Source organism: Mustela nivalis, assembly GCF_964662115.1.
Source record: "Mustela nivalis genome assembly, chromosome: 7".
NCBI lineage: Eukaryota > Metazoa > Chordata > Mammalia > Carnivora > Mustelidae > Mustela > Mustela nivalis.
Genome location: NC_139026.1, coordinates 6,211,421 through 6,225,428, shown reverse-complemented (window position 1 = coordinate 6,225,428; position 14,008 = coordinate 6,211,421). Strand labels below are relative to the sequence as shown.

The 14,008-nt window shown below is 55.8% G+C and overlaps 1 protein-coding gene across 3 annotated transcripts in view; it reads right to left on the bottom strand.

Moving 5' to 3' along the window:
* Nucleotides 1-1,927: 1,927 nt before the first annotated feature.
* Nucleotides 1,928-14,008, bottom strand: part of TCF20 (transcription factor 20) — a 119,053-nt gene continuing 106,972 nt past the window's right edge. For 2 of the 3 annotated variants that reach the window (XM_082739915.1, XM_082739913.1), the window contains exons 4-6: nucleotides 9,529-9,578; nucleotides 8,343-8,470; nucleotides 1,928-3,206 (exon numbers count right to left, since the gene is read on the bottom strand). In XM_082739915.1, coding sequence (XP_082596041.1) covers nucleotides 8,387-8,470; nucleotides 9,529-9,578 — 134 coding nt within the window. In that variant the 3' untranslated portion in view covers nucleotides 1,928-3,206; nucleotides 8,343-8,386. The remainder of the gene's footprint in view (nucleotides 3,207-8,342; nucleotides 8,471-9,528; nucleotides 9,579-14,008) is intronic. The other variant, XM_082739914.1, reaches the window with a different exon arrangement.

The following is a 14,008-nucleotide window of genomic DNA, read 5'->3' as shown; positions in this document are numbered from 1 at the left end:
CTGGTTAAGATGGTAAATGTTATGTTTTTAACCACAACTTAAAGTTATATATGAAAATCACCACTGCATACCCATTAGAACAGTGAAAATCTAGAACACTGACTCCGCCAGAGCCTGGCAAGGCTGTGGAGCGAGCACCTTTCACACATTGCCTGGTGGGGACGCAACAAGGGACAGCCGATGCGTAAGCCAGTTCCGTGGCCCCTTACACAACAAGAGCTTCTTACCATGAGATCCAGCAAGCTCCTTGGTATTGACCCCCCGGAGCTGTGAACCGATGTCTACACAGAAACCTGCACACGGGTATTTATAGAAGCTTTATTCATCATTGCCCAAACTCGGAAGCAACCAAGATGTCTTTCGGTAGGTGGGTAAGCGGTAGTACATCCGGACAATGGAACATTCTTCAGTACTAAAAAGAAATGAGCTACCAAGCTCCGAACAGAGATGGAGGAACCTTAAATGCATTATCACTAAGCAAAGGAAGCCAGCGTGTCAGGGCTGCATACGGTAGGATTCCAACCACAGCACGTTCTGGAAAAGGCAAAACTATACAGACAGTAAAAAGCCCGGGGGCTGGGAGGGGAGGCAGAACAGAGGATTTCTAGGGCAGTGAGACTCCTCTGGGCGACACTTTATGGTGGATACACATCACGAGACTGTTTGAACCCACAGAATGTGCAACACCAAGAAGGAACCCTAATGTTAACTGTGGGCTCCGGGGGACGAGGGTATGTTGGTGCAGGTGGACCAGTGGCTGCCACAAATGTAGCGGTCTGCTGGGGGAGGCCATGTCTGGGGTGCAGGGGGTACATGGGAACATTCTGTAACTTCTGCTCCATACTGCTATGAACTTGAACTTGCTCTAAAAAAGTCTGTGAAAAATGGGCACCTGGGTGGCTCAGTGGGTTAAAGCCTCTGCCTTCGGCTCAGGTCATGGTCTCAGGGCTCTGCTCAGCAGGGAGTCTGCTTCCTTCTCTCTCTGCCTGCCTCTCTGCCTACTTGTGATCTCTGTCAAATAAATAAATAAAATCTTAAAAAAAAAAAGTCTATGAAAAAAAAATCCATACAACTTAAAAGCAGCGAAAGCTGAAATGCACAGAGTCCAAGCTTCCTGCAGCAGGGGTCAGCATTGGTGCGTGGAATATGGCCACGCCCATCAACGGGCGTGTCACCAGCCAGTTTGAGGAAGGATCTAGAATCATCACAAGTGCCTTGGTCAAGGATCATCAGCAAGTCAAAAGGCAACAGGAGAAGAAAAGCAAAATGACAAAGAATCATTTGCTGTCGGGAAAATATTTTCCTCAAGATACGTATTTTTCAAGTTTTGTGGTTTAGCCCCTGACACCTGAAATCTATCAATTTCATTTGAACTGTGTTAATGCCCGGTCAGGACTGGACAGAAAGCCACCCAGCTACTTCTACGCAGGTCCTAGGGCCCGCGCAGCACACCCGCCCACGCCTCCATCCTGGTGAGCGAGATGAGAAATGGGCCGCACTGCTTGATGGAGCCATTAAAACAGAATTAATCTGCCATTTCTGCAGCCCCAAATTGATGAGCACACAAGAACTCATTTATAATTGCTTATTTCTACTTCACAACATTCCTTCCAGTATTTCTGTTCTCGAAAAAAGTCCATTAACATCGCATTATTTTTTTATAACCTTTAAAATTAATGTTGATTGGAAATATGTCCTCATACCAACTTAAGTAAATCTGACCGTCCCCACACACTGGCTGAGTTCCACCCACCCCGGGTGGAGCTGCAGGGAGGAGCCTCAGGGTTTTGACTGGTTCCAGGCCCTGCTGCGGGTGGGGGGTGGGTGGGCGGCAGGAGGCCTTCTCTGCGGTGGAGCAAAGCCACCTTGGGGGGCTGGAGCGGGAGGAGGAAGAGGCGCGTTTGCTTTACAGTAAACAAAAACGAAACAAGGTTAAAATGAAGTTTATTATTTTTTGATTTTTTTGTTTTTTAAATAAAACTGTTTGTGAAACAGCTATTTTATCCCCACGGCAGAGTGACCCCTGAAAGATGCACTAACCCCTTCTTAAGGCCTTAACAAGATTTTTTTTTGTACTTTTTTCTTCTTTTTTTAAAACTCAGATATTTAAAAATTATACAATTTACAAAACAAAACAAAACAATACAACATAAAGAACTATGTAGCGTGGGGCTGCTCACCTGACAGGCCCTCTTTTCCTTTATAAAAATGAAAGCAAAAGAAAAAAGGGTTAACTGGGTGTTTCCTGGTCAGCGTAACCCACACTGATCACACTGGACAGACACAGTCCCTCCCCTGTGTCAACTCCTACAGCTCAAGATTTCCTGTTCTGTCCTTCCGTCCTGGGGTGGGGGGTGGGGGTGGGCAGGGCACAGCTGCCAGGAACGCGCCCCGTGGCGGGCCACCCCCGACCCTGCCTGCCACGCGCACTTAGTGGGGCGCTTGAGGGTCTCACTGGCCACAGTGATCCAGGACACAGCTGTGACCTCGGGACATCTGCCAATTTCACCCCCCAAAAAGATAAAAATTTTAAAAATAATAAATAAATAGTGTTTCTGGAAATGAAAAAAATTTATTTTTGTGTTTAAACATCATTCCCCCACTCTTGAAAACACGGACCGTCCCCCATATCCCCCCTCCCCCCGCCCCAAACCTTCCCACTTTTGAGACAACTTAATGACAAAGGATGGTTCTGGTGTGGTTTGCCTGCTCTTCCAGCCCTGGGTCTGCAGCTCTCTGAACCGGTGTGAGACGGGCTAAAGATCAAAGCCACGCCCCGCCTCTTATGAGACCAGCTTGTTCAATTTCACACTTAAATTTCACTGTTATTGGAACAAATTTGGAGTTCTTTAACTAGAGAATTTTTAAAATAGAATCAAAAGGGATAGCGCACCTTTCATTTAAACAAAGTCTTTCCAGACTAAAAATAGATTTATATATATATATTTTTATCCCTCCCTTTGCACCCCCCTTCCCATCATCCCACCCCTCCCCCCTCCCCCCACATTGTCACTATGGAGATTGTGTCCATGGAAACAGCCATTCCAACTTCTTGGGTCTTTCTTTCCTGTGGTGTCACGGTTTGGGTGTGATGTAAGGACTTGGGGAGGAGGTGCTGGCAGGGCGGGCGGGGCAGGGCGGGGCCGCACGGCAGGACGGTTCCTTCCATCGCGAGTGTCCACCACCTCTCACCTCCACAGTCTCACCTGCAAGACAGAACCGACACTGGGTGCTGGGAATCCTGTGCGGCCCCGTGGCCGACAGCCCTTCCTCTGGGGGTCCAGCAGCGGCAGACCCCCAGGACCAGTGGCGGAGCCACCGTGTGGCGCAGACCACGTGGCCCTGGCACACGGGGAAAGGCGGCAGTGATGTGGCCCGCGGTGCTGCGAATGGACCCCGGGCCCCTCGTGGCATGGCGGCCTCCCCAGTGTGCGGCAGGAACGGAGACCACGAAGGAGCTCCCCGACCCTCCAGCTCTCGGGGTGACCCACCGGGGGCCTCCCGTGGGGCTCGGCACTTTGGTGGCCCGGAGCAGTCCTCATGGAGGCGGCTGAGCGCATAGGCAGTCTGTGGGAAAACCAGCTCAGGACCTGCCACGGCTGCTCGTGGTGACAAGAGTGCATCCTTCACACTCCACAAAGAACACTCTCCAGCCGGCTCCGACTGGACGGCAGGGCCTCCTCCGGGGCTCCCCAGGCGTCCCCTGCACTTGCTCCTCTTCCAGCCCAGGCTCTGTGCTCAGAAAGGCAATCCCGATGACCCAGTGGGGCAGTGGGGTTGGACCACGGGCCTCCTTGGAGTCCGTCATGGCTCACAACGCGTGCAGGGGTCTCCGAGGGACACAGAGGTTGGCAAGGATCGGGGCAGAACAATCAGAGCAGAAGCAGGGGCGGCGGCCTCCCCCGATCTGCTCCCTGCCAGTCAGAGGGCTCCCTCCTGCCTCAGACCCCTTCTGGTGCCCTCGGGAATAACCCCTGGGGAAAACCCAGGCGGCACCATCCCTTTCCTGGGTTCACACAACTTACTAACGGGCAAAGTCGTTCAGAAGGCTGCTCTGTGTGCAGGGGCTACGAACCTTCTATTTGAAAGCACCCACATAGGTATACCTGCCCGGACCAAAGAGGCGCAATAACTGCTTGGGGTAAGACATGACCACATGGGGAGACCTGCAGAGACAGCAGGACACTGTCCCCATGCTCAGGATGTCCATGGTGACAGCCTGGCTTCCCTGTTCCGTAGGTGGCTCTGGACCCTCCCTGGAAGTCGCCCCAGTCCTGCTGGCCCACGCTCTGGTCTGCCTCCAGCCCAGGGAGGCTCGCCGGTCCTGCCCTCTGGTTGTCCTAGGGTTAAGGCTGCTTGCCAGGAAAGGGGACAGAAGCGGCCTCCCCATGTTACCCCAGCAACCAAAAGCCCTCAGAGATGCAAGGATGAGGGCGGAGCCAACAGGAAGCCTCAAGCAACAACCCGGGGGGCAACATCTTGCTGGGGATGTGGGACCACGTGAACAGAGGACAGATGTCCAGGCACTCCTTGGAAGGCTCTGCTTGTGGAGTGGGTGACAGGGCAGGGTTTGCCCTCCCCCAGGCTTGCCAGCGTTGGGCCGGTACCCCCGACCCATGAACCACTCAGGAGAGCAGGCCTAACCTGGCCCCAACCTGGGAACGGAGCGCACTTGGCACCCCGGGCCTGCCCGGCTGGGGGCGCTCTGTGGGCTGCCGACCTCGGTCCATGGGTGTGCCTGGTAGCCTGGGAAGCTCCAGTCTTGACAGCCGCCCCCTGCTGTGGCCCTGTCTTCCAGCCTTCCTAAGGGGACTTTTCCCCAGGGTCTGACGTCACACAACTTCAAGGTCAGCGGACCCTAACTTCTCAGTTACTTCTCAAACACTGTTCCTTCAACAGGGAGCTTAGGAAGGAAATCCACGTGCCAGGCTCTATGTGAGGAGTTTCAAAGACCGCCCCCCCTCCCCCGGGCCCCGGACTCAGAGAAGACACAGCTGAAGCTGAGGGACCCAAAGCCACGGGGCTGCCGAGCGGTGGGTCTGGGGCTCCCACCCAGCAAAGCCCTCTGCGCGGGCCCCCAGGACTCTGCCTTCGAGCCTCAGTCACGTGTGGTCCTGTTCGACTGCGTGGGACTCGGCTGGCGGACGCGGGCCAGCTGCAGCCGGCCAGAGCGCCGCGAGCGGGCAGCCACTCCGTGCCAGCGGGTTTTCAACTCTCTCTTTAAAAGGCGTCCCGATGTCCAGCTGCCGGTGAGGAGCGTTTCACCTGGGGCCACAGCCTGCCAGGATTCGCTCACCTTTGTCACGCTCCCACCTTCCGCGGCTTTCAGCGGCCCCTCCACGGCCTGAACCTGGCGGGGCCTCCTCCTGCCTTCTCCCAGCGCAGCAAGAATCCACCACGTCCTCCCCGCCCGGCCGGTAGCCTCCTGCAGGGATGGGGCTGTGCGCACCTCTCCAGGCACAGACAGGGTGACGAGCACATGCTGCTCTGCGGGGCACGCCCTCTCCCATGCACTCGGCCGGCCCCGCCACGTGTGCGCTCCAGGTTAGAGCAGAGAAGCCGGAGCCAGACACGGTTCCTGTCCTCACTGCGTGCACAGGCTGGTGGAGTTGCACAAAGCAAACGAATGAATGATTCCAAATTGGCACAGGAGAGCTGCGGCGTGCAAAGGAGCCCGACAGGGACCCAGAAGGGAAGGCCTCTGCAGCTGAGACCCAGAGAGGAGAGGGAGCCTGTCACGGAAGATGGGAGGCAGGGGACCAGGCCCAGGGAACAGCATGTGCCAGAGCCCACAGGGAGAAGTCCCGCCTCTGAGCAGCTCGCCAGACACGCCCACAGGCCCTGGCGGAGGCATCAGCAGTCGGCACAGGGAGAAGGTGGGCGCCCACAGGCCTCCTGCGGCTTCCTCACGCCCAGAAACGCGCAAGCGGCAGCCTGCTGTGTGGACGGCGGCCCAAAGACTTTTCCTGTCTGGCACGGCTGGTCTGCTGAGGGCCAAGTGCAGGGACCTCATATGCTGCTGGAGGCTGGGGGGGACTCAATCTCCCATCTCCCAGCCCCCAGTTTTCCACCAGGCAGGGTGGCAGCAGGGTCCAGCCTTCGACCTTGACCCCTCCGGCTCCTGCAGGGCCCCAGGACCTGCACGAGCTGTACCCCATGCTAGGCCACACGGACACCTTGGAGACATTTCTTAACTGAATCCTCACTAGGCTGGCCACCGCTGTTCCTCTCTTTACCGAAGAAACAGAAGCAGAAACAGGAAGTGCCCCCAGTTACACAGCTCTTACTGTATGAGAAAACGGGGCCCCGAGAAGCAGGACCCAGGTACTCATGTCCCCTCCCTGCCATGTCAGGGCACCCAATGACAGTAGCTCTCTGTCCCTAGAACGGACCCCAAGATGAAATGTTCTCTGTCCCAATCCCTGGGGCTCCTGTACAGTCTGCCAAGGGCCACCACTCACAATGGGACAGCTGAACCGAGAAACAGGACAAGGGTCCCGCCCTGGGGATGGCACACGGAGAAAATCCTTTCAGGTGGACACGACTGGATGCAGCCTATGTCCACCCCTTCCCTCCAAGAGGTGGACGGTCGGACCTCAACAGACGAGAAACCACCCCACACCGACGGGTCGGCTGCGTGACCGCGGTCCGCACGGGGACTCCTGCCCACACTGACTGAGATCTGGACGACGAAGCTCCCTGCTCCGCTTGGGGGCTGAGGGCTGGCAGCGCGCAAGGCTGGGAGGAGAGGAAGGAGAGGATGAATGGAACTAAAACTCCCCGCCGGAGGTCTGCCCCGCAGGGCCGGAACACGGGCTGGAACGCCAGGACGAAAACAACGGCACGTGACAACAAACGGTTCCTTCCCTGACTGGGTCGCCAGGACACTGTCAGGAATGTTCCTTGTGGCCCCCACAGCACACGGCTCTACCCATCAGCCAGAGGAATTGACGGGAGGAAGGCAGAGCCCCGGCACGAGACAAAGGCCAAGAGAAACATGCTGGAGAACCGTCCAGACTGCTGTTGTGCGCTGAGGGCTGCTTGGGGGAAAGGCGTGCAGGAGCCGGCGGGCCCCGGTGTGTTCCGGAAATCCAGTGGCCGCTGCTGCTCCCAGCTCGCTCATTGGACTCCTGGCACCCGACCACCTGCCCTTCCACTCCCAACCCCTGTCTTGGAAGAGGAAGAGAGAAAAGAAAGGCACGACCGCAGAGGCCTTACTCGACAGCCCCCCTGGAGGCTGAGGGGACAGGCCTCTCTACGGCCCCACGGCCTCACACAGCAGAGCACAGCGGGCTTCTCTGGAATTCAGCACTGGGACCCTCCGAAGAAACAGAGGACTTCTCAAAGGAGAAAAAGTGCAACCGTCTGAGAGGAATTATTTTCTCCTCAAGTGACTGGTAGGTATTGCAGAGCAAGGTGGAACCTGCCGGTTGTCACGGGGAGGGAACGTGCCGTGGACTCTAGCACGTCTGTGTGTGGCTCTCGGGCGCCTGGAGTAAACACAGAAGCCCTTCATTTGAAGAGAAATAATCCCTTAATGAACGTTTCTGAGACAACTGGTCCCCCCACCCCATCCCCGAGGACCAAGTGCTTCAAGTTACATCTTGGCTTTTCTTTTTCTTCTCTTTCTTTTTTTTTTTTTTCTCTTTATGGTCTATTTTCTTCAACCCTCATGACTCTGTTGGCTGGGGGGGCAGGGCCGAGCAAGCAGGGAGCAGGGGAGGCGTGCTGCCTCTGGGGACGTCAGTCCACTAATCCCGCTTCCACAGACGCGCGCTGCCACCGCCCTGACCACAAGCCCAGACACACTCACAAAAAGCACAGCTCAATCTCTTGAGTTTTTTTTAAGAGTAAAATCGGATGCTAAAGTCCCCTAAATCTTTGAGGGGATTTCCCTTCCCTTTGTACTTCTGTGCAGAGGAGTCCATCATAGTACTTTGGGGAAAAGATTTCAAAGAACAAAACTGAGGAATATTTTGCTTTTCAAAGGAAGAGCCACCACAAGCTTTACAGATAGGGAGTAAACTGGAAAGGACAGTCCACTGGCTAGAAGCATTTCTGAGCCGGGGACAGAGGGTGGGCTGCTGGCGGGCTCTGTCCCAGAAGCCTTCGGGAGCGCCACACACAAGCCTGACCTCCGCTCAGTCACCGTGAACTCAGCCTCAAACATGTCTCCACGGACATTCCAGGGAGCTCAATGACAGTCGGAGAAACACTCAATCCACCCGGTTGCGGCAATTCACGCGGTTAGAGGCCGGTGGCGCAGCCTGGCCTGGGGCAAGCAGGAGGGCAGAGGCCGTGACACCCACTGGGACTCTGGCAGGGGTGCGGCCCCGACTCACCTGTGCTTGCTGTACTTTCCATTCCCACGAGCACACTGCCCCCCTCACCCCCGCTCCGACTGCTCTGTGCTGAGGCTGCCTTTCGCTGTCTTGTTCTGCAGTGGGGGGAGGGGGAACGGGAGGGGAGGCTGCCGCCGGCAAAGCCAAGGAGACGAGACAGGAGGGAAAGAAGAACAGTGCGGGGGTCAGGGAGGGCAGAGGCGAGGAGAGGAATGGCACACGGAAAAGGAAAGAAAAAGCAGAGAGTCAGTATTGAATGACAAACAGGAGATATTCAGACAGGGTTTTCCAAGGCAAAATGTGACCATTAAAAAAGAGAAGTTTTAAAACTAAAAACATGTAAATTAAAAGAGAATACTATAAGATCCTGTGGTCCATCTCTGAAAATAATTTTTAAAGAAAAGCATAAGCGAGCATCTTTCCGACGCGTTTTGGGGGCAGACCCCTCAGGAGGACCGCTTTTCAGGTTCATGTTTGGCCCCAGTTGGAGCCCGGAGCCTGTGAGCGACCCATGACCACCAGGTGTCAGTGTGACCTCAGCCAGAGGAGCGCAACCACCACAGTAAACGCCAGGTGGCGCCAGACCAGCTGGGCGGCCCCCAACCTTGGCGGGGCTGCCTTCTCGGACCCTCCCTGCCCCACGTGCTAGGTCAGCGACAGCCCAGGCGCCCCTTATCTTCCATCCTTTCATAGAAAGGGTCACACCAACAGACCACCTCTTGAATTACTGGGGAAATCAGGCGGCAGCCCCCACCAGCTGCACCACCGGTCACTTCTGCTGAGGTCAAGCCTAGAAAGGCCTGAGTTTCTCCCGCAGAACCGTGGGGTCAAATTCTTATTTCTTTTAGTCGGGGAAAATGCCTCTGATTATGTATCAAGGCCTACGGGCTTACCTCGTGCCAACCTGGGAACTGGGGGTCCACTAAACTAAAATGGAAATCAGCTTGTATTGAGTTTGCTCTTTGAATTTCTCTTAACAATCCACAAATACCTTCCGCTCCCCCACGGTTCTCCCAGACTCCCACCACAGCATGTGGGGGCCACCCTGGGGTGCAGGGCTCCCTCCAGCACCGGGCCTCTCCACTCTCTCAGGGCCAAGAGCAGGCGGCGGCCTCCCGTGTATGGTCTGTAGACTGTGAGGAACACCCCCGCCCCAGGCCTACGGGGGCCACGTGCACTGACTCACCTTGTGCTTGGGGCACCTCACCGAGAAGTTCTCCTCATGGAGCAAACAATCTGTAAGACAGAAAGGCACAGTCAGACCAAGCCGGCGGGTGGTACAGCCCGGGGTGAGGGGAGCCACACTAGCCAGGACTGACAGTGTCAGACAGGGAGGTAAGAGGCCCCCACACTGTGATTTCTGAAACATCAGAGACGCCCCCAAATGAACTACAGTACTGCAACATGATGGGAGCATCAGTCCCTTAACATTTTAATGCTTCACAACAGTTAATGGTACGGGGAAACACTCATGACACAGAATGGCCTGAAAACCAGTTTACGTAATATAGAAGTACAGTCCTCGTTTTATCAAAATGTGTTATGTGCACGAAAAACAAGACAAAGGAAACTTACCCCGTGGTTCTCTTTGGCTAGCAAGACTATAGGTGACTTTATTATTATTATTTTTTTATGTATTTCCACAATTACACTAACAGAAACCATCTCCAATAAATGTTATTTTTAAAATCCCTGATTCTCGGCTAAGCCTGTTCCAGCAGGCCCGAGCCAAAGCTTCCTCATAGCAACACCATACACCTGGGGGCACCACTCTCCTCCGTCCAGAGCCCGGCTGCCACCTTTGCCGGACGCCCCATGGAGGCACGGGAGAAGTTCCCAACATGAGCCACATAATCCACACTAAATGCTTCAGGGGAAAATGAAATCCCATGAGGGGGTTACTAATCCTTGAAGGAAAATGATTCATTCCAACTTTTAACGTGGTGACAGCATCCTCGCTGACAGCAAGGACACGCGTCCGCCTCCAGGTGTGCTGAGCTCCGTGGCACAAGGGTGGTGTGTGGAGCAGGGCGAGGAAATCTAATTAATGAATTCACTCTGCACACCGCAGCTCCCGGAGAGCGACAGCCAGGTCACTGGTGCAAGATGCGGTGGCAGAATGTTAATAAATATTGATCACACATTCTCAGAGAGCTCCCGGGCACCGTGGCGGGAAGCAGCCATGGTACTTAGCCTTGTTAAATGTACGATTTAACTCCGGTTTAAACTGAGGTCCGGATTAGCAGCCTGTGTATCCGCAGATTTCACAGGATAGAGGAATAAGCAAGGGAACACACAAACGAGAACTTCTGAGGTCCTTTGTATCTTAAACAAATGGAAAAAGACCCTTTCATAACTGGGCTGGGCCTGCCCATCGTGGCCTCCCTCTGGAGCCCCTGAATACCCAGCAGTGGGAAGGCGGCCTCTCTGCCCCCAGGGCCGGCCTCCAGGCACAGGAGCCCAGCAAGTCCAGCTAACCCCCAAGCCCTCCCCCCGGCAAGCAAATAGCATGGCAGTAAATGAAATGTGTTAATTTAAAACCCACAAGTACACGGCGTGACCAAGGCCCCTGCTGCTCCAATCTGCCGGAGAGCTTATGAACAGCAGGGGCCAGGCGACCGGAGCGCAGGAAGCACTCGCTCCTTACCTGGGCTTTGGCAGCACTGCTTGCTGGCAGTCTCTAGTCTGGGCCAGAGAAACCGCAGAGCCCCTGTGGGGCTCGGCCACCTTTATGCCACAGGGCATCAGAGAAATGAGAAGGGGGGACCGCATTAGCTGGAAAAGGTGCCATGGGAAAGGCAGCGGTGGCTCAGCTCCCCGCCCAGCCACGGAGGAGCGGCCAGCTGTGACCGACCATTAGTGAAACTCATCTGAAGTCAGGAGACATGCTCCCTCTAAGTTAGAAAGCAGAAAAGAAGTAAGACAACATAAGTGTGCACCGAAGGCGACTGGAGCTAACGTCAGGCACTTCTGGAAAGGGGGGTCTCCTAAACAAATCTGCCAGAGACCACGGCCACCTCGGACAAGGGCCTCCAGCACAAGACTGCAGACCAGGGCTCCCATCCGTCCTCGACGTGTCCGCAGCCATCAGGAACCGCAACTCACGCTCCTGGCAGGGCGAGAACCGTGGCCAGAGAGAGAGCTTAGCCACCCGCAAGGGCCCAGGGAGCCCCTGCTCGGCTGCCCTGACCCCGGCCTTGCTGCGAGGAGCACAAGAGCGGTGAGAGGCTCGGTGGGGCCCCGCCCGAGGTCACTGAACGGGCGCCTGCCCTACACAGCTGGCCCGCCTGGCGCTGGGTTTTCCTCAAGCCTCTGGCCATATCCCACACTGGCCGGAGGGCCGGTCAGCACTTCCACACAGTGAAGTCAAGGAAATGGCATGCTGGGGCATCACACCTGCTGGGAACGACTCACAGGGTTGTCCTGTCCACCAGACGGCTCCCGACGCGCACACCTCACCCGGCGGAGGATGCACGCCCCTCCCTGCACTTCGTTGAACTGCACAGTGGACCTCACCGCTCTCCTCACAACAAGAGACTCGGAGCTGCCTGCACCCACGTGCGGCCACACCTTCCCTGGGCCGGAGGCACTAAGCTCGAGGCGGGGGAGACGGGAGAGGGGAGGGCTGCTGGGCTCGGACCTGCCAGCCCCCGGCCGCCGTCTCCAGCTCGTCTGCAAACTCTCCCAGAGCTACGGCTGGTGCTTAGATTGGCCTGATCACCCTGGGACTTAGGGACCTGCGAGCCGCACCCACCTTGTCGAGGGGCTCCTGGGCCCGGCGAGGGGACCATCAGAGCCGGGCAAGCCCTGGCACTGGTCCTGGGGTGCAGAGCGGAGGCCTCTCCGGGGAAGGGCCGGACACCAGTCCTTTTATAACCCCAGGGGACCTGAACCCACCGCGTCCACATCAGAGTCTGCAGTGAGCAGCAGGGGTGGCTGCAGAGAGCGCGTCCCTGCTGGGCCTCCTCCTGAGGGTAAGAGAAACCCCTCCAGGCTGCATTCCTCGTGCACAGTACTTACTAACATGTGGCTGTGGCTCTTTTTTCCTTTGGTCTTGATTGCTGTGGCTCGTTGCACGAATACATCACGTTTTTAGAACCAGGGCTCACGTTCCTGTCACTTCATTTCCCCAAGCCACAGTCTGCCCCTGCGACCTGCGCAGCATGGGGCGGCTGACCGTGACGTCACGAATGCAGGAACAGGCCGGGGGTGGGGGTGCTGCAGCAGCCACAGACCCTCAGCGGAAACAATCCTGTTTCCATGGAGCTGCCCCAGCAGTTAGAGTTCCCCCTGAGACTTGAACAGCTCCGTGAGGTTTGGGCGGTTAGCTGCAGAGCAAAGATGGACATTTAATCTGTTCCTTACTCCACGCGGAGATGAGGAGCTCTCAAACTCAGGGACTCATTTATTTATTTAGGATGTCAATCAATGAACACCCTTCCTGGACGCAAGATCCATGGTATCAAGAAGAGAACTCCCGAGAAGACCCTAAACATAAGCATCCGTCCCACAGAGCAGTTCAGACTTCTGGGTCACTGGGACTCCGGGCATCAAAAAGATTGATAAATGCCGAAGACACAGTCACCTTGTAGTGCTACTTCCTTGGTCCTGTATTTCTAGATGGAGCAGCAGAGCAGGCAGCCGCTGGGGCAGCAAAGCCGGGGGGCCGAGGGCCTGCCTGAGCCCGCACCCCTCCGACCCAGGCAGCCTTCCTCTCACTGGATACTTGGCTACCAACTTCTGCCAAATACACATGTGACCCGGTCACTTGGGCAGGCCACACAAGACAGGCGCAGACAGAGAGTGACCAACAGGGCTTACTGACTAACCCTCACCGGTAAGCGGCTGACTGAGCAAGCTCTCTCTGGAGGGGAGGCAGAGCCCCGTGCATTTCCCCGAGAACCCCATCTCCACGGCCTGAGCTTGATCAAGGCGGGGCTAAGCCCGTGCTTTCCAGCTCCTAGCCACACTCGGACAGATAATTAAGTTTAAATACAACAAAGTCAAACAAAAATTCAGTCCCTCGTTCCCAAAGAGCCACACTTGAAACACTCAGTGGTACACAAGGCTTGTGGCGACTGTGCTGGAGTGCGCGGATCCTGAACACTGCTGTCACGGCAGAGGCTCCTCCTGAGCAGCACTGTGAATCCCTCAAGAAACTGCCAGGAGCCTGGTCCCCAAACTGGCTGGTGCTCCATTATGCAGACGGGGGTGCACTCACAGGGGGAAGGGGGCAGCGGACGAGACGAGGTTACCTGCCTGCCGCTCACTGGATGTTTCTGAGCAAAGCCTCAGTGCAGACCACCTCTTATCAGGCCGCTGACTGCGAGAGCCAAGCCTTGCATAAAATTATAAATAACTGCTACAAACTCAATACTTAAACATCTTCATTTAAAAATCATGAGGCTTAGGGGCGCCTGGGTGGCTCAGTGGGTTAAAGCCTCTGCCTTTGGCTCAGGTCATGATCCCATGGTCCTGGGATGGAGCCCCGAGTCGGGCTCTCTGCTCAGCAGGGAGCCTGCTTCCCCCGACCCCCCGCCTGCTTCTCTGCCTACTTGTGATCTCTGTCTATCAAGTAAATAAATAAAATCTTTAAAAAAATATCATGAAGCTTAAACTAGAAAAAAGAATTCAGGGCAATGCCATGAAAAAGAGAAATGGCAAGG